This window comes from Ranitomeya variabilis, chromosome 1 (assembly GCF_051348905.1).
Source record: "Ranitomeya variabilis isolate aRanVar5 chromosome 1, aRanVar5.hap1, whole genome shotgun sequence".
In the NCBI taxonomy this organism is placed as follows: domain Eukaryota; kingdom Metazoa; phylum Chordata; class Amphibia; order Anura; family Dendrobatidae; genus Ranitomeya; species Ranitomeya variabilis.
This window is the reverse complement of record NC_135232.1, coordinates 588,212,718-588,231,993: the sequence shown is the minus strand read 5'-3', so window position 1 is coordinate 588,231,993 and position 19,276 is coordinate 588,212,718. Positions and strand designations below refer to the sequence as shown.

The 19,276-nt window shown below is 44.6% G+C and overlaps 1 protein-coding gene and 1 long non-coding RNA gene across 3 annotated transcripts in view; one reads left to right on the top strand and one right to left on the bottom strand.

The window, feature by feature from the left end:
- Window positions 1-212: 212 nt before the first annotated feature.
- LOC143806864 (uncharacterized) overlaps window positions 213-19,276 on the top strand; it is a 69,316-nt gene continuing 50,252 nt past the window's right edge. For both annotated transcript variants that reach the window (XR_013221591.1, XR_013221588.1), the window contains exon 1: window positions 213-572. This is a non-coding gene — a long non-coding RNA (uncharacterized LOC143806864). The remainder of the gene's footprint in view (window positions 573-19,276) is intronic.
- LOC143806799 (protein kinase C theta type-like) lies at window positions 11,166-16,928 on the bottom strand. The gene is made up of 8 exons (XM_077287763.1): window positions 16,231-16,928; window positions 15,752-15,906; window positions 14,353-14,606; window positions 12,993-13,055; window positions 12,746-12,884; window positions 12,391-12,582; window positions 12,116-12,248; window positions 11,166-11,668 (listed from the first exon to the last, which is right to left on the bottom strand). Coding segments are annotated over exons 1-8 (1,578 nt in total). The 5' UTR covers window positions 16,871-16,928; the 3' UTR covers window positions 11,166-11,666.

Below are 19,276 nucleotides of genomic sequence, written 5' to 3'. Positions count from 1 at the left end.
AGGGAGGGGAGACTCCCTGACGCTGCAGGGGACTCGCGGTGTGCCTGGGCTGGCTGCCCCCCGGTCCTCTTGAGCGGCTGGCGCGCCGCCGAGGACCCCGAGGCAGCGGGCGATCCCCTGCCTGCCTCCGCAGCGCTGAATATCAGCCGGGAGGAAGTGGGGCCGGAAGTGGGCGTGTCCCACAGGGCCCGCGCTGCATTCTGGGAGGCAGGGCGGCCTGTGTAAGGGGGGGAGGCTGCAAGTACGTGCGCCGGGCCCCGGGCCTTAGATTGGGGACCGGAAGTGACCGGGGCCCGGGCGCACTTGTTGTTCGAAGCGGGCGCTTGGCACCGGCGGGCAGCGGAGCCCGAAGACGACGCGACGCCCGCCGCGCCCCCCGGAGCCGCACGTGGGGCAGAAGCGCGGCGGCTAGTCAGCACCGGCTCTGCTCCAACATGCAGGCGCTCGGGAGGACGGGAGGAACGCCCCGAGCGTCTACCTGGCGTCGCAGCTGCACCCTGATCAGCGGGAGCGCCGGGAGCTGAGAGAGGAGGCCCAGGGGGACCGGGGTCTGCGGTGGACAATAAGGGCAGGTGAGTGGGGGTTAGCTGCGCTGGGGAGACAGGAGAGAAAGAGACTCCAGGAGAGGGGGCGTGCAGGGACAGAGCCCCGGGGGACGACGGGGAGGCTAGGGGGTGAGAAGAGGGCACAGGAAGGTGAGCACCCAGGCCAGAATTAGGGGATCGCGACCATTGCTCACCTTCCTGTGCAGCTCCTCGCTGTAGGGCCTCGGACGTAGGGGTAGCCATGGTGGTCAGGAGATCAGGGAGACAACAGCTTCCAAGGGTCAGCCGGGGAGAAAGAGAGAGAGCCTGGCCCGGTCACTAGAATTTAACCCCTGAGGGTGTGGCCTGACTCACCTCTTCTCCCCGGTTGGTCCGCTGGGCGTCCCAATCATGACCTCACCTGGGGAGGTAGTGGGAGGGGGGGAATTGGGCACTGCACAGATTTCCCCTCTAACTGTCCCTTAGGGGCTCTGCAGTCAGAGGCACGTTCCTTATACAGTGCCGTGCCTACCATTACTGCACCTGATACCGCAATACTGAGCCGCTGCTGCCGTATGTGACCCTATTACTGCACCTGATACCCCAATACTGAGCCACTGCTGACGTATGTGTCCCTATTACTGCACCTGATACCCCAATACTGAGCCGCTGCTGCCATATGTGTCCCTATTACTGCACCTGATACCTCAATACTGAGCCGCTGCTGCCGTATGTGACCCTATTACTGCACCTGATACCCCAATACTGAGCCTCTGCTGCCGTATGTGACCCTATTACTGCACCTGATACCTCAATACTGAGCCGCTGCTGCCGTATGTGACCCTATTACTGCACCTGATACCCCAATACTGAGCCTCTGCTGCCGTATGTGACCCTATTACTGCACCTGATACCTCAATACTGAGCCGCTGCTGCCGTATGTGACCCTATTACTGCACCTGATACCCCAATACTGAGCCTCTGCTGCCGTATGTGACCCTATTACTGCACCTGATACCCCAATACTGAGCCTCTGCTGCCGTATGTGACCCTATTACTGCACCTGATACCCCAATACTGAGCCGCTGCTGCCGTATGTGTCCCTATTACTGCACCTGATACCTCAATACTGAGCCGCTGCTGCCGTATGTGACCCTATTACTGCACCTGATACCCCAATACTGAGCCGCTCCTGCCGTATGTGTCCCTATTACTGCCCCTGATACCCCAATACTGAGCCGCTCCTGCCGTATGTGTCCCTATTACTGCCCCTGATACCCCAATACTGAGCCGCTGCTGCCATATGTGTCCCTATTACTGCACCTGATACCCCAATACTGAGCCTCTGCTGCCGTATGTGACCCTATTACTGCACCTGATACCTCAATACTGAGCCGCTGCTGCCGTATGTGACCCTATTACTGCACCTGATACCCCAATACTGAGCCGCTGCTGCCGTATGTGTCCCTATTACTGCACCTGATACCTCAATACTGAGCCGCTGCTGCCGTATGTGACCCTATTACTGCACCTGATACCCCAATACTGAGCCGCTCCTGCCGTATGTGTCCCTATTACTGCCCCTGATACCCCAATACTGAGCCGCTCCTGCCGTATGTGTCCCTATTACTGCCCCTGATACCCCAATACTGAGCCGCTGCTGCCATATGTGTCCCTATTACTGCACCTGATACCCCAATACTGAGCCTCTGCTGCCGTATGTGACCCTATTACTGCACCTGATACCTCAATACTGAGCCGCTGCTGCCGTATGTGACCCTATTCCTGCACCTGATACCCCAATACTGAGCCTCTGCTGCCATATGTGACCCTATTACTGCACCTGATACCCCAATACTGAGCCTCTGCTGCCGTATGTGACCCTATTACTGCACCTGATACCCCAATACTGAGCCGCTGCTGCCGTATGTGTCCCTATTACTGCACCTGATACCCCAATACTGAGCCGCTGCTGCCATATGTGTCCCTATTACTGCACCTGATACCCCAATACTGAGCCGCTGCTGCCATATGTGTCCCTATTACTGCCCCTGATACCCCAATACTGAGCCGCTGCTGCCGTATGTGACCCTATTACTGCACCTGATACCCCAATACTGAGCCTCTGCTGCCGTATGTGTCCTTATTACTGCACCTGATACCCCAATACTGAGCCGCTGCTGCCGTATGTGTCCTTATTACTGCACCTGATACCCCAATACTGAGCCTCTGCTGCCGTATGTGACCCTATTACTGCACCTGATACCCCAATACTGAGCCGCTCCTGCCGTATGTGACCCTATTACTGCACCTGATACCCCAATACTGAGCCGCTGCTGCCGTATGTGTCCCTATTACTGCACCTGATACCCCAATACTGAGCCGCTGCTGCCGTATGTGTCCCTATTACTGCACCTGATACCCCAATACTGAGCCTCTGCTGCCGTATGTGTCACTATTACTGCACCTGATACCCCAATACTGAGCCGCTGCTGCCGTATGTGTCCCTATTACTGCACCTGCTGTGTGGCACAAAAGCATTGTTCCTCACACTGCTTCACATAGTAATCCCACCACTGTGCCCTTACATAGTAAAATGTCTATGTGCCTTCACAGTAGCCCCAAACTCTTTACAGCCCCCACAGTGGTCTCAACACTGTATAATGACCCCCACAGTAACTCTCACACTGTATATAGGCCCCTACACTGTATGATAGCCTGACAGCAGCCTCCAAACTGTATAACGGCCCTTGCATTATCTCTCACACTGTATAATGACCCCCCGCAGTAGCTCCCATGCTGTATAATGGAACTTGCAATAGCTCCCACTCTTTAGAATCTGGTCACTGTCTGTCCCTGTCTGTGGGCTGCTACTTGTACAGCCCTGATATACTTAACAAAGAGCTAAATAGAAGAAAATAGAAACAGCCAGTGGGTGCGTATAGAGGCCAGTGTATGGGTATAGCTCCCTGAATTTATCCAGGTAACCCTAAAAAAATACTCTTGTCTGGACAAGACCCCAAAGAGGGAAAGGAAAGGAGGCAACCAGAAGAAAGAGGGGGAGATAGAATATTACCAATCTAAAGAAGAAGAAAACACCCCCTGGCTCGTCTGCTCCTCTCTTTTTCCCTTCTCCCCCTTTGGGGTCTTGTTGTCTAGACTGAGTATATGTTCAGGGGCTGGCAACCATATTTGATTTTCTATACACACTTGTGATGCTTTTTTCTTCTGTCTGGCTATTTATCATACTGTATAAACTCACCCATAACTTTTTTTTCAATAAAAGGTTTTATAATGGGGGTATTGTGTCTACAACCTTGGATTTACTGATATGAGATCATACAGACACTGGACTGATAGATCCTGACCCCTGCCTATAGGACTGCATTACTATATATATATATATATATATATATATATATATATATATATATATATATATATATATATATATATATATATATATATATATATATATATATATATATATATATATATACATATATATCCAAGGTATATATACTAACAAGACTGGTCAGTAATGTGCACTGATAGACGTGACCCCGGCTGCAGGACCCCACAGATGAGGATATATGTTTCTTTCCTATATATAAAAAGGAGACGTATATCCTCATCTGTGGGGTCCTGCAGCCGGGGTCACATCTATCAGTGCACATTACTGACCAGTCTTGTCTATCTGAGGAACCATTAGATTTATATAAGCTGCTCTGAAGTTTTTTTTACAGATCGGGTGATGCTTGGGCGATTTGCACTCAGTGACCCGATATGAGTAAAAGTTCATGATGCTGCCATAAATCTACAGTGTCTCAGACACTGCAGATACAGCATGTGGCTGGGTCTTATCAGCAGAGGAGTAGCGTCCTGTCACCTCCTCCCTGCACAGTGCAGACACCTCTGGCTGTACAGGACGAAGTGTGAGCTGTTACTTACAGCACGGTGTCCCCTGTCCTGCTCCTCTCTGGAGGGAAGACCCAGCGCCATGGTCCTGACTTCTCTGCCGCAGACACGTTCACTGAGCGTGCAATGTGGGCATGTCTGCTGGATACAGGAACAGTGTCAGCACTGGGGGGAGGGGGCATAGCATCACTGCCTTTCTCCAGCCCTTGCCCGAGGTAGAGCAGGGAGATCGTATCTCCCTGCTCTACCACAGATCTAATTAAGTGTAGTGTAGCTCCGGGTGGGCCCCTGTGAGGGGTGGGCCCGGGGCGGCCGCACCCTCTGCCCCTCTGGTAGCTACGCTACTGATTAAGACCTTAACAGGTCGAAACGCGTTGGTCGGATCATGTACTCCATTATTTGCTGTACCACTTTGAAACAAGGATTTTAATGGATTTGTCTAAATAAATTGAACTTTTATCCAAGTTTCACGCTCGGGATTTACTTTTCTTCATGCTATATAAGGTATATTTATACTGCATATTGTAAAAAAGGAGGGCACCATCGAATAAATTAATTTCAAATATAGAAGGGATCCACCTGCAGTATGTCTAGACATAGACAAGTACCAACCAAACACAAGGAGACATACAAAAAAGCAGGGATCACCTTAAACAATGTAACAAATTTTATTAGTACACATAAACCCACAACAAGAAGTATTAAAACATTTAAAATTCAAAAAAGTGGTTACACCATGTGTAGCCAACACATACAGGAGCAGCGGTTAACCTAATAACACCAAGAGGGCATGCATGAAATATTCAATACAATATGTGGTGAGAAACTCTACGTCATAATCAAAATAAGAACTTTTGGAAGGAAAATTCTCTCCAAAGAGTAAGATGGTATACCTGGCTGATTCAAAATTATGGAGATTGGCACCAAATACAATATTTAAAAACCATACACATATGGAACAGTTGGGGATATATATGAAAATATTCAGACTTATGTATATACCAAGATGGATATCCAATACAACGATTCATGAATCCAACATAATAAACCATATGAGAGTAGATTATATTCCTAAAAATACATTACCAACCGCGTACCAACGCCAAATCAGGCCAGCTCACAAAACCTCATGCATTATCTACAATCAAAGAGGTGCAGGATTAAACCGGCTCCTGAAAGCCCGACACATATCGTCACTATTGTGACTTCATCAGGGGCAAGTGAGAGTGTAGTGGGTTCCTTGAATCTTAACCATGTACAATATATATATATATATATATATACACAACAATTATTAAGTCTCAACAGCCATTGAGCTTACCGCATGGAGTACACGTGCATACACCACAACGTCCCCGGATAACCGGAAATTATTCTATGACATATTCTAACACTAGTGTGCATGTACTGACGTTGTTATGGGGACCCAGGGCGCCGGAGCCTGCGTCTGCACAAACAGATTTAGGGGTTAACCTTAGAAAAAGGCATGTAATACGCCGGCATGGTTTATCACATGATCAGAAGGTCCTTCATGTTAAAATGCCCAATCTTTGTTTTGCGTATCCAGCATCACATGACCGCAAGGTCCTTTATACGAGAATACCATGATTGAAGAGATGCGGACATACCATGCGCCTATGTGACACATCACACACCCAGAGAGGTCTCCCTCACAGGAATACCTTATCCTTATGTTGCCATTACATTGCCGCAGGGTTCCTTATAGAGAAATATACAGTACCACACGTTACCATAAGAAACCTTATACAGACACACCACACCTATATGCTATTTATCCATAGCATAGTGTTATTCGAGTCAATATGAAACAAAGTAACTTGTCTCCACCACCTATATCTATAGGGAGGGATGTTTCTGCATATGTAGCATTACATCGCTATTTTACCATACAACAGTATGAGAATAACTGGAAACTTATTGTGTTTTAACCTGTTATTTTTGATGTACAAACAAGAATAAAAGAAAAAACTTTTACGATTCAAATACCCTTAATATAGCCCGTGTATTCTCCATACAAATACGATAGATGTAGGGATAAATGAGTATTATATAATTTTTATTTGCAGTGAGCATGGAAATACATATACAAAAATTTACCATAGGAAACACCGGTGTTTCCAACACCATCCCATAACCATAAACTGCCCAAATGGTCTAACATTATATATTTTAAGAAACAGATGATCTCAAGATTCATCCTAAAGGGGGGTAGTCAAAGATATTGCGCACAATAGCAATACGTAAAGGTTCGAGATTCCAGTCTGTGTCTATTCTTAAGGTAACACCAAAACACAAAAAATTGGACCAAGGAAAGTGACAGGGAATAATTATCACAAAATTAATCTTTATTTTGTAGCAACAGTGACAATCATAAAATATTTAAAAAATATATATATTATAATCATATATAGTACAATACAAGAATGTGCACAGATTTAAGCCGCATATAATGAAGCAAGCCACTAAATATAGGAGATACTAATAAGAAGCAATCTATGACTAGTATTATCCTCAAATAGATAAAATTATATATGTAAGGCACCAGCAAACTATCATTAAAACAAAAAAATGTGTAAAAAAATAATAAAAATATATATGTGAGTGTACAAAAGTGCAATGTGCAATTTCCAAATCCCACCAGAAGGTGGTGCTATAGGACAAATCAAGAAAAATGAGATGGAAGTAAAAAAAGTGCTATGTGCAATGACTCATAACCATCACAAAAGGCCTGGGCTCAGTAAGGTGCCAAGTGAAGTGCTATGTGCAGTGATTAATCACTTATCACAAAGGGCATCTCAATACAAAGGCCAAACAAGGTGCTTAGTGCTATATTAGGAAATATGTCAGATTACTTACAATTTATCAAAGGAAAGTTCCTAGGCTGCCAGCGGCTAATTATGTGCACCCCAATTGGGGTGCACATAATTAGCCGCTGGCAGCCTAGGAACTTTCCTTTGATAAATTGTAAGTAATCTGACATATTTCCTAATATAGCACTAAGCACCTTGTTTGGCCTTTGTATTGAGATGCCCTTTGTGATAAGTGATTAATCACTGCACATAGCACTTCACTTGGCACCTTACTGAGCCCAGGCCTTTTGTGATGGTTATGAGTCATTGCACATAGCACTTTTTTTACTTCCATCTCATTTTTCTTGATTTGTCCTATAGCACCACCTTCTGGTGGGATTTGGAAATTGCACATTGCACTTTTGTACACTCACATATATATTTTTATTATTTTTTTACACATTTTTTTGTTTTAATGATAGTTTGCTGGTGCCTTACATATATAATTTTATCTATTTGAGGATAATACTAGTCATAGATTGCTTCTTATTAGTATCTCCTATATTTAGTGGCTTGCTTCATTATATGCGGCTTAAATCTGTGCACATTCTTGTATTGTACTATATATGATTATAATATATATATTTTTTAAATATTTTATGATTGTCACTGTTGCTACAAAATAAAGATTAATTTTGTGATAATTATTCCCTGTCACTTTCCTTGGTCCAATTTTTTGTGTTTTGGTGTTACCTTTCTTCTTGGTAGTGGTCTTACACTATAACTTTGGCACATGGGTGACCCATTTATTACAACAACTTTTGGATATCTTTATTAGGATTTTTTTATATTGGTGTCATTTCTGTGTCTGTTACTAATGTGTCTATTCTTAAGAATATTATAATTAGACAATGCATAGGTATGAGGAACTGTATGTAAGCTGGTACATTGACCCTGAACCCCAACATATGGGGATTCTAATTAATAAGAAAGATGCCGCAAGACTATATTAACACCGTGGATATGCTGACATCACAATTAGGGATAGACACATGGACTAAGATCTTAAACAATCCCAAAAAGAGGGGTGGGCCAGTGTGAGAAAGAAATATTTTAATCACAACAGCCTTATCTAAACTGGGTAAAAAAGGTTGGCAAAACCAGCCAGATCCATGTCATATAAGATCATAGATCTTAATACCTAAGGCTGTATTTGGTGCCAATCCAAACGGAAAGATGGATAATAACACACATTTCAAAATGGCTAAGTGTCACGGGGTCCTTCTCAGGTATCACACAATCAACAGAGCTAGAGTATAGTAAACAATTCCAAGACCTTTATTTAGGCAAAAATATGAAAGGTCCATATATAATCCACCACACAAAGGATAAAATAGTCCAGAATTCGAATGCAGTTCAGTAAGAAGACAAAAGCCCTGGAAGATGAGAGTCCAACAATCGAGCAGAGGATAACAGTCCATATATGCTTCTTTCTCTCTCAGGCGCTGTCTTCACATCATGGTTCCACATAGGACTGAGTGTGAGTCACCTACCTGATATTTACAAGTCCCCCTCCTCATTCACAAGTTAGGGGGGTGGGTCGCAGGGGCTCATTGTTTCAACAAGCTAGTTCAATATGTCATTATTCACTGACCCTGTGGAGAGATAACAGTACAGGACTGTGGGGGGAATATCAGATGGCAAATAACAGCAATTCATTAATAGGCAAATAACTCATCCTACAAGAGAACACCATGATGATCAGTAAAATATAAATATACACAAAATGATACCCACAAAACATATCCCACCATCACACTAAGCATGAGCTATATACAAAGGTCTAGGATTGTATTTGGTGCCAAACTATACAGTCGCCCCAAAGAAATGTATGTATATAGCAGTGCTCTCATGAAAAGAGACCAAGTGTAAGTTGCCAAAATCAGCTGAAGAGAAATATAGAGTCCCATAAAGTTGCTTACAGACAGTAACTCTTCATTCAGACCAGACAGTGAGAGGCTCTGTAGGTCGTAGATCCATTTTGACTCGCATCTCAATAGCTTGGGAATAATGTTCCCTCCTCTGATGTTAGTATCAACAGTTTCTAAACCCATGATCTTCAATCCTTTGATACTGCTTCCATGTGCATCCAGGAAGTGTGCGGCCAATGAAGAGACTGTTTTGCCTTTCTCTCCATCAGTCCTGGCAGTTGAAATGTTGGACAAATGCTGTTGGCTCCTCCTCCTCAATTCTTGGGTGGTTTGACCCACATATAGTTTTGGACAGTCACAGATGAGTAAGTATACCAAATTCATTGACCTGCAATTGAAATAGCATTTAGGCCTGATAGGGAGAGGTAAAGTGGTAACTGTGAAACCATCTTGTGAGATCATGAATTGACATACATTGCACCTTCCACAGGGGTCGGTGCCAAAAATCTTATTACCCCTTCCAATATTGACTTTAGGTCTATGATAGTGGCTGTGGCACCATTGGTCCTTCAGATTTTGAGCTCTCCTAGCCACTATTTTAGGGGTCTGGGAGATGCAAGAAGACAGTTTGGGTTCGCTTAATAGAATGTTCCAATTTTTGGACAAAATTTTATGGACATCCGTCCATTGATTATTAAATGTCGTGACTAAGGAATGGGATCTATTGGAATCACGAACCTGTTTCTTTAGCAAATTTGACCGTTCCGTTCCATTCGTGTGTTGGAAAGCTCTTGAGACCACTTTCTTAGGATATTTCCTGTTGGAGAATCGGGTAGTTAGATCTTTAGCCAGAGAGTGAAAATCCTCATCAGAGCTGCAGTTTCTACGGAGTCTTAGAAACTGACCTTTGGGGATTCCATTCCTTAGATACTATGGATGGAAGCTGTTATAATGGAGAAGGCTATTAGTCGCAGTAGCTTTCCGATGGAGACAAGAAGAGATCTTTCCACCTTGGATCGAGAGCTTGATATCTAGAAATTCGCATTTCTGCATATCATGCCGCATAGCTCAGTTACCCAGCGCTATTATAACAGCACGGTTACTTTAAATAAATCTGGTGATTATGTTCATAATCTCCATTTGGCTGTTACTTCATGCTATATAAGGTATATTTATCTCACACTGGCCACTGAACAAGACAGAATCCCAGTTCATACCTTTTGGATCTTATCTGTCTGTTTGTATCATGTGCATGTAAAGGTGTGCCCTGCCTTCCCTTTGAGCTGGGCATTATATTGATGTGGTCTCACATGGCTGTGTGGCCACTAGTTGGGCCCAGTCCTTCTCAGCCCTTATCCACATGCATCTCACTTGCATGGTTTTTAATATTAGAGTAAGGGCTGCCCCAATTACGGTCACCGTGAAGTGGTGGGACGGCTTTGCATTGTTTTGTTAAAAAAACATGTTAACTAAGTACCGTATATTATTTCCATGCACTATGTTTTCAATATATTAACTGCGGGGTATTCAATCATTATGTTTCTGTCTGTATTTTTCTTCTGTTCAGTGGCCAGTGTGAACGTGCGCTTACATTTTGTATGCACACCAGTTTACATCCCAGTTCATAGCTTTTGGGTTTTTTTAGACTTAAACCTAATCTAACACTACTAGACCTATACCAAATTTAACTCTACCAGTTCTAAACCTAACACTACTAGGTCTAAACCTAATCAAACATTCCTACCTCAAATCAAACACTAATTGACCTAATATATATTTTTTTACAGCTGTGGTGTCTTCGCAGGAGCTACAACCAGCTCTGCGGGGGCCGGATGTCGCACCTCCACCAATCTAATATTGATGACCCATCCATAACTAAGTAGTGGACAACCGTTTTGTAATAATTCCTACTGCAGGCCAATTTCATCTCCCAATTCATGCACTTATTCTATAGAAAGATGAATCTATGGACTAATGTGATAATCTGCTTTTATTACGGATGTACACCGCTGCATGTCTCAAGGAAATATGGAAGGGAAGGGAGGACATGTGGGAGAGGGAAGATAAGGACACAAGAAACATGCAAAAAGCAGCATAAAAGAAAGCTACTAATAGCCACAGAAACAAACTCCGATGTAAGATTCTGGTCTTCTCAGGCCGATGGTCGGCAGTGGGACCAGGAGTGACGGTTTCTGTGATCTTCTCTGTTTATTTTTAGAAGAAAGAGCAGCCGCGTCCTTCTCTGGTCAATATCATGTAGATGAAGGAGCAGCCGCATCCTTCTCTGGTCGATATCAAGTAGATCAAGGAGCAGCCGCTTCCTTATCTCTCTGTCTTGTAGGTAGATGGTTTGTGATGGAATATCCATATGTTTGTCATAGTCCGGTAATAAAGAAAGTCCAATGTGCTTGTCCAGTCCGATAAATGTAAATGTTCATTCCTCGATGTTTCCGGAATGGAGCTAATTATTATCAGCCTAATCCTCCTGTAAGAAGAGAAATGTACAGATCTGAGAATCGGCGACTCACATATATACCGTATGCTAAAGGGTTAATGTACTGATTAGTAGAGATGAGAGAATAAATTCTCGGCTGCCCTGGTCCAGTTGCCACATCAGTATTCCGTGACCGCTGGACGGGAGCCCTGCAAGCTGCATCATGCCCTCTGGATCCCCCAGCGCCCCCTCTGACTTGTAGGTCCAGTGAAATATCACACACCCATGAAGTCACACCTGGCCTACTAATAAGAAGAGGCGTCAGAGAGGCCGACAGGATGGGTCTGTTTACAGGACTCTTGTCTGGTGGCTGTGGACTAATGACGTGGGTTCTGTACCAGGGTCCTGCAAATCGATTCTTTCTTCTGTAATGATGAGGATATACATGTGTTACTGGGCAGTAGTAACACTATGGATGTTCCTATGTGTGATACTTACATCTTTGCCCCCATCGGAATGGTGGGTCGGCTGTGCCGGACTCCACGTAGCTCCAGTTTATGGAGAGGAAGAATAGTTGCTCTCGGATGAATGATGTTATTGGATACCGAGCAGTTGGAGTTTTGCAGAGAAGCTGGAAAATGACAGAGACCATTAATCATTATATTGTGTACTATTACTGATATGATGCGGACAGTCCATAGACATTGTGTAATGACATATCTTATATCTCCCCTTATAATCCCCCTTATCCTTCTTCTTATGATCTTACTTACCCCTTCTAGGATGTTATGGGCATCGATGGGCATCCAGGGTGGAAAATATGGGTCATCCTCCCACAGAGACAGGTGGTATTGCTCCAATGTGCCTCTGCTGTAGAACGGCTGTGTCCCCACAATCATAATGTACATGATGACACCAAATGAGAAGGAATCTGCTAGATAGTTGAAGCCTTTTCCATCCATTATCTGTGGGAACATAAGATAGGAGATGAGCTGAATATACTGGGAAGGGGATTTACAAACAGAAGCTACAAGGACCGGTCTGTGATTAGATATGAGCCGGATACAGTGGGATCAGATTAATCCTCAATCCTACTATCGACATCAATCACACAGGGATATCTCTTACCTCGGGTGCGATGTAACCTTGGCTGCCAACAAAACCATACAAAAGGTCATTCTCAGCCACGTTCACGGCTGATGCACCAAAGTCTGATATTCTTATATGTCCCATGTCATCGATGAGGACATTCTGAGGCTTCAGGTCACTGCAGGAAGAAGGAGCAGACACTCATTGTGAGGATAATTCATGAACAGAACTTTCTACAATAGACGTGTAAGGAGACAACAGAAATTTATGAAGATGAGCTGATTACCAATGTATCACGCCGTGTTCATGGAGGAACTGGATTCCGCAAATCATTTCTGCCGCAAAGAGTCTGTGGAGTAGAAAGTAGAGGATGGATCAGTGGTTACATACACAATCATGCAGAGAACATCAGGAGATCGCACACGTGTCCTATTCAGGGCTTCATTTTCTCCTGTTGTCATTGTAACACCCCAGGTAACCGGTTGTTACAGTGATGTTGCCTTCCTTTCAGGGAGGGTGATGTCATGCCTGGAGGCAAGGAGGATTCCCTTTAACAGGTAATACACCTACATGCAACACATTCTGAATCCAGGCCAGAAAGGGGCGCTCTGAACCCGGATTCAGGGGAGCTTCCCCCAGATATATATATATTCCGGTCTGGAGGAGGAGTTAGAGAGTTGGTAACAGAAGTTGAAGGAGAGTGGAGTGAGAGCAGAGAGTGGGGCCATGCAGCCACATGTGGTGCTGCTACTCCAGGACAGAAGAGAACCAGATGGGTTGCAGTGATAGCAAGTATCTGAGGGGAGAAGCAAAGAAGAAGAAAGGAGCTCGGAGGGGAACTGTGATTGGGCACCCTCTGAGTTGAAGTGCAGGAACCGGGCACCAGGAGCCGGAGGCTGTGTTGCACTCCAAGTCCCACAGCAGCACCGGAGGGCAGAAGACTTTATGTAGTCTGTGTGCACCCACACCCAAAGGTGCAGCAATACACAGAGAGCTCGGGTCGTGATAGAAACCCTGTAAAAAGGCTTGCATTGCCCACCATATGGGGTACTTTCACAGGACAGGAGAGAGGACCTTGTAAGGGAGCCACAGGCAGCAAGGACCTTGCAAAAGAAGGAAGGAAGGCTTACAGCCCTCACCTGGGAGAGGGATCCATCATTGCCTCCAGGCTGGCCGGACGACACCAACACCTGTTGCTGGTACCCTGGACTGAGACTGTCTACATCAGTAACCAGATAAAGAGATTGCAACCCTGTGTCCTCCGTTTATTTCCGGCACCACACAATCTTTGCCCAAACACCCCGGAAGTCCTGGGGACCCAGCTTCACCTGTGGGAAGCGATACCATCTTTGCTGCAGTACTATCACCCCCAGAGGACCCCTTTAAGCAGCGTTGGTCACTCCTGACCGAGTACCACAGGTGGCATCATGAACATTTCCTATTTCTGCAAACTTTATTTAAATCCCTTTAAAGACCGTCCCTTTTACTTGGGCACCCAGGGCCATGGACCAGGTCGCCGCCACCGTGACCACCTTTTTATTAACGACCGAACCAGGTACAGAGTACCCCCCGACCCTGGCGGGCGTTCCATCATTGCTCTAGGACTACAATGCACGGGCAGCGGATTATCAGCCGGTAGAATTTACCTTGATGTTTCCATATCAAACGATATAGATTGATCCAGGTGGCCATACAGATCTCTTCCGACCACATACTCCATGGCTATGATATATTCTGTCGGTGACTCTACACACCCCCGCAGAGTTGTTATGAAGGGGCAGCCGAAAGCCATTCTCAGGATATCTATTTCTTTAGTGATTGTTTCTTTATGACATGAACTTTTTGCAATTTTTTTTACGGCCAGCATCTCGTCAGTGTCTGGATCAGATGCCAAGATGACCTGGAAAAAAACACAAGAGATCAGACCAAACTCTGCCATCTAATTAAGGGATCTGTCTAATGCAGGGGTTGGTAATTAATTGTCCCTATGGGCCACATGGCTGTTGTGGAGGGCCGAGCCAACAGGCCGAACTTATGATTTCCCACTGTCCCCCATTATTTTGCTCTGTACACTGTAAGGCCTGAAGCTCTCGCAGGCGCGATCTGGTTCTGTCGTCGCACCTGCTGCGCTGAGACTCAAATGCACAGGATGAAAGACCTAAAGGCCCTATGCAAGCGATACATAACACCTAAACTGAGTGTTCCAGAAAGGACAAATAGCAAAGATATAGAATATACCCAATAGGGGCAGGGGGCTCAATATCATCAATAAAGGAAAATATATCAAGTTTATAGAAATAATTACAATAGAAACAAAAGTGGCTGTGAAAGAGAAGACTATAAGACTCACAGAGAGAAACAGACAGAAATCGATCGATCGATGGCTCTAATGACAAAATGATATAGGAATAACATAAACCAGACATACAGTGGTGGACAGAAAAATGCTCAAGATAGACTTAGCGAACAGACAAATTCAGAAATAGGTGTACAGTGATACAAGTAACAACGTACAGGGCAAATAAAGCCCCATGGGTCTGAACACTGCTCACTTTAGGCATGGCAGACCAGTGTAACAAGGGGAGCCAGGAGGGGGCGCCACTGGTCTTGCATCTCCTCATATGATTTCTATGAGGGCAGGTTTAGGGGATTCGTGCTTCTTACTATGGGGATTTTTGGATGCTCTCTTGATCGACTTCTATCTGTTTCCCTCTGTGAGTCTTTTAGTTCTTTCCCAACCACGTTTGTTGTCATTGTAATTATTTCCCAATAAACTTGATATATTCTCCTTTATTGATAATATTGAGCCCCTGCCCCTTCTTCCTATTGGGTATATTCTATATTTGTGCTATTTGCCCTTTTTGGAATGCTCAGTTAAGGCTTTATAAAGGTCCGGATGTGGCCGGGGGGCCGCACTTTGCCCATGTCTCACTAGTTATCCCCATTCTCATTACATATGAACACCCTGTAATGAATATGTCTGTCCTCCTGTGTATCAGGGGTAGGACACATTGGGGGCGCGGAGGAGGAGAAATTCACACTTACCTTTCCGAAGCATCCCTCTCCCAGGTTTTTGTGGAATACAAGGTGGCAAAGGTTAATTGGATTAATTTCTCTTATGGGACAAATAAAGGAACTGACATCTGTAGGGTCTTCTACTGGCGTCACCGCAGAATCCGGGGGCATCTTATCACTTCCATCTATTGAGATGATACAAAATGTATTAATAAATATCTCTCCAGAACCGATATTACATTTGTAATCAGATTTCTAGAAATGAGCAGGAGATGTCTAATATTTGGGGCTGCATTTATCAAAAATGCCCTGTTTCCCATAGCAACGAATCACAGCACAGATTATCGATCTCTTACCATTCTATAGAACACTGAAATGTGACTGGTTGCTATGGGCAACAAGGACAGTTCTTCCATTAGTCAGCATTGATAACTGAGATTTGTATATAATATTAGGAGTATAATCCTCCTCACTCCCAGTCTTATTCTACTCAGCTGTTTCCATCTTACCAGGCTCATCTTCCTCCATTGATCTTTCTGGTGAGGAATCACTTAGGTGGAAGAGAAAATCCGGGATGGAAATGGTTTTGGTTGATGACCAGGATCCGCATAGGGCACCATTCCCATTAATAATGGGTGAAGCATAGGTGAGATGTCTCCTGCATTGGACAGCCCAGTCTCTGTTGTTCCTCATTCTCTCCTTAGCTGCCATTCTTTGCAGGTTCGGGGTGTCTTGGCTTTCAGCCCTGGATGACACCTGTCTCTGTGTTCCCTGGAGAACCTCGTCCAGGTTGATCTCTGCGCTGATGTTTCTGCGCTTATTCAGGATGGCCTCCTTATTTCTCTTCCGTATCTCGGTGGCCAATTTTCCAATCTTCTTGAGTGAGACAGGAATGGCCCTCTGAATCTCATCATCCGAGAACTCCATGGGGGTCTCCATTTTCCTTCTATTTGAAAGGATGTCTTGTCTTTTGGTCTTTCTTGTCATATCCAGATGTTGTCGTTTTGACGCCATTTTTGTAGCATCAGTGTCCATGTCCGGTGGCATTATGTCACTTCGCCCTAAAGCGAAAAATACCAGCTCTTCATGGATCACTCTCCTCTCTCTCAGAACCCGATCTCTTTGGGCTCGTCTTCTCTCTGTCGCCATTAGAATATCTTTTTCTTCGTTTATCACGAGAAAAAAAAAGGGCCGCCTCACCCTTGGAAGTCTGTAAGGCAGTGATTTCCCTTAGGTGGATGCTGGAATCTAGAATGTGATGATGTCATCACATCACTTGTGACATAGATTTATCGTGATGTCATAGGAATCGGATTCTATTAGTTCCTCTATCTGTAGAGTCGGCCAAGGCAATAGTGATCGCGGCATCTAATTAGTGGACACTTTTTGTAATGAAACATCTACCCCAATGTGGTCACAGGGCACCAATTGGTTGCCACTTTAGTACACATAGTGGTCAAATATTCAACTCCCCTAGTTAATGTAGCAAGAAAAGAAAGTAAAATAGAATGTTTAACATGAGGAACATTACAAATAACAATAAAATAAAACCCTTTCTGCTGGTTTATGTCAAAACTATTCCCATAAATGACATATAAATGTTATTTTCCTGCCTTATGGCCATAAAATTATCACTATGACGTCATCCCATTACTTACCTGCACGAAGATCAGCATAAAAATAAAAAGCAATGGCCGACTTGTCTCCCACAACACAAAATAGAAAGTGATCCAAATGTCGTATGTACCCGAAAATGGAAGAAAACGCCAACAGCTCGCCCCACCAAAAAACAGTCCTTACACAGATCTATTGCTGGGAAATACTAATCTTATTTGTCTATAAATATGGCCACAAGTTCTTATTTTAATGCATTTTATTGGGCAAATGTACAAAACGTAAAATAAATTCTGTATAAATGTTCCTGCTGTAATGATGCTGAGCGCAGAATAAAGATGAAGCGTTCTTGATGCCACATGATAAACGCCTCCAAAAATGACTCGTTCCTTAGTACGGACTCATTTTCTTTACTGTCCACATACAGTGTCCTTGTAAAAGTCCCACAAGCTGCTGTGATTCAGGCTCATTCATCTGAGGGTCTTTTTGGTGGGTGCTCTGTCCATGTCTGTGACTGACTGTACACGGACGGTGCACAGAACAGACCGGACACTGATGGACACACAATGAATATTTCATTCTAACCTTACTGCTAATGGCCGATCACATATCCAAATACTCAATGTCCAGTGTGGAGAGAAGCCTTTAGGGAGCATCTTCAGCGTTGTGCTGGTAAGATCCCATTCTTGTCACTAGTTATAATGTCAGTGTATCCAACCTTAAAGTGTCCTTACTGGAGATGAGTGAGCACTAAAATGCCCGGGTGCTCGTTACTGGAACCGAGCAATTCCTAATACTCACAAGTAATGAGTATAATGAGAGACAATGGGAAAGCCGAGCTTTATATTGGCAGACCCTACAAAGAGGTCTGGGGGGCAGTGAAAATGTTGAAATGGGTGGAAAAAGGGCTGAATGGAAGGAGAACAGCATGGGGAAGACCCCTGGATCACCAGTGGCGTACATGCAAATCAAGGGGTCCCGTAGCAGAAGTTCTAATTAGGCTCCCCCCAAAAAATGAAATAATTGTCGGGGTCACAGAAGAGCATATCTTACAACTTTCCAGCATTTACATTGTAATTTTCCTCCTACTGAAGCCCTAGATTCCTCTTTCATTGCCCTCATAACGCATGATGCCAATAAAGGTGCCCCCAGACACAATATGATACCCCCATGGTGAATTAGCCTACTGTACCCCACCTCAGCTTTCAGGGCAAAGTATGGTGACCCCAACACAGTATGATCCCCCAACTGTGACCCCCACACAGCCCCCCATGCAGTATAATGGACCTACATACAGTATAATAGCTCCTCACTGTATAATGGCCTACACTAGTCCTCCAAATAGTACAATGGCCCCCACACAGCCCTCCACATAGTATGACAGACCTCACACAAACCTTCACACTTTGTTTGCATACAGTATAATAGATCCCCACAAAGGCATCCAGATATAATAAAAAACCCACATAACCTTCCACATAGTATACTGTGTTCCCACAATCCTCTATATAATGCACCCCCATGGTCCAACACCCAATATACAGCACCCCCCATTGTCCAACTTACAATATAATGCACCCCCACGGTCCTTCATACAATATATTGAAACCCCCATGGTCCTCCATACAGTACAATGCATTCCCCATGGTAGTCCAATCAATAAAATGCATTCTCCATGGTCCTCCATGCAATATAAAGCACTCCCCATGGTCCTCCATACAGTACAATGCATTCCCCATGGTAGTCCAATCAATAAAATGCATTCTCCATGGTCCTCCATGCAATATAAAGCACTCCCCATGGTCCTCCATACAATATAATGCACTCCCCATGGTAGTCCAATCAATAAAATGCAGGGGGCGGGATTATGTGTAGTAATGTGGTGGTGGGGCGGGATTATGTGTGGTGACGTGGGGGCAGGATTATGTGTGATGTGGTGGG

Coding starts and splice junctions, on each gene's coding strand:
- LOC143806799 (XM_077287763.1), bottom strand. CDS start 16,870: ATGGCGACAGAGAGAAGACGAGCCCAAAGAGATCGGGTTCTGAGAGAG. Junction 13,056..14,352: donor TTTGATATGGAAACATCAAG/GTAAATTCTACC, acceptor TCTACTCCACAG/ACTCTTTGCGGCAGAAATGA. Junction 12,583..12,745: donor AAGGTTACATCGCACCCGAG/GTAAGAGATATC, acceptor ATGTTCCCACAG/ATAATGGATGGAAAAGGCTT.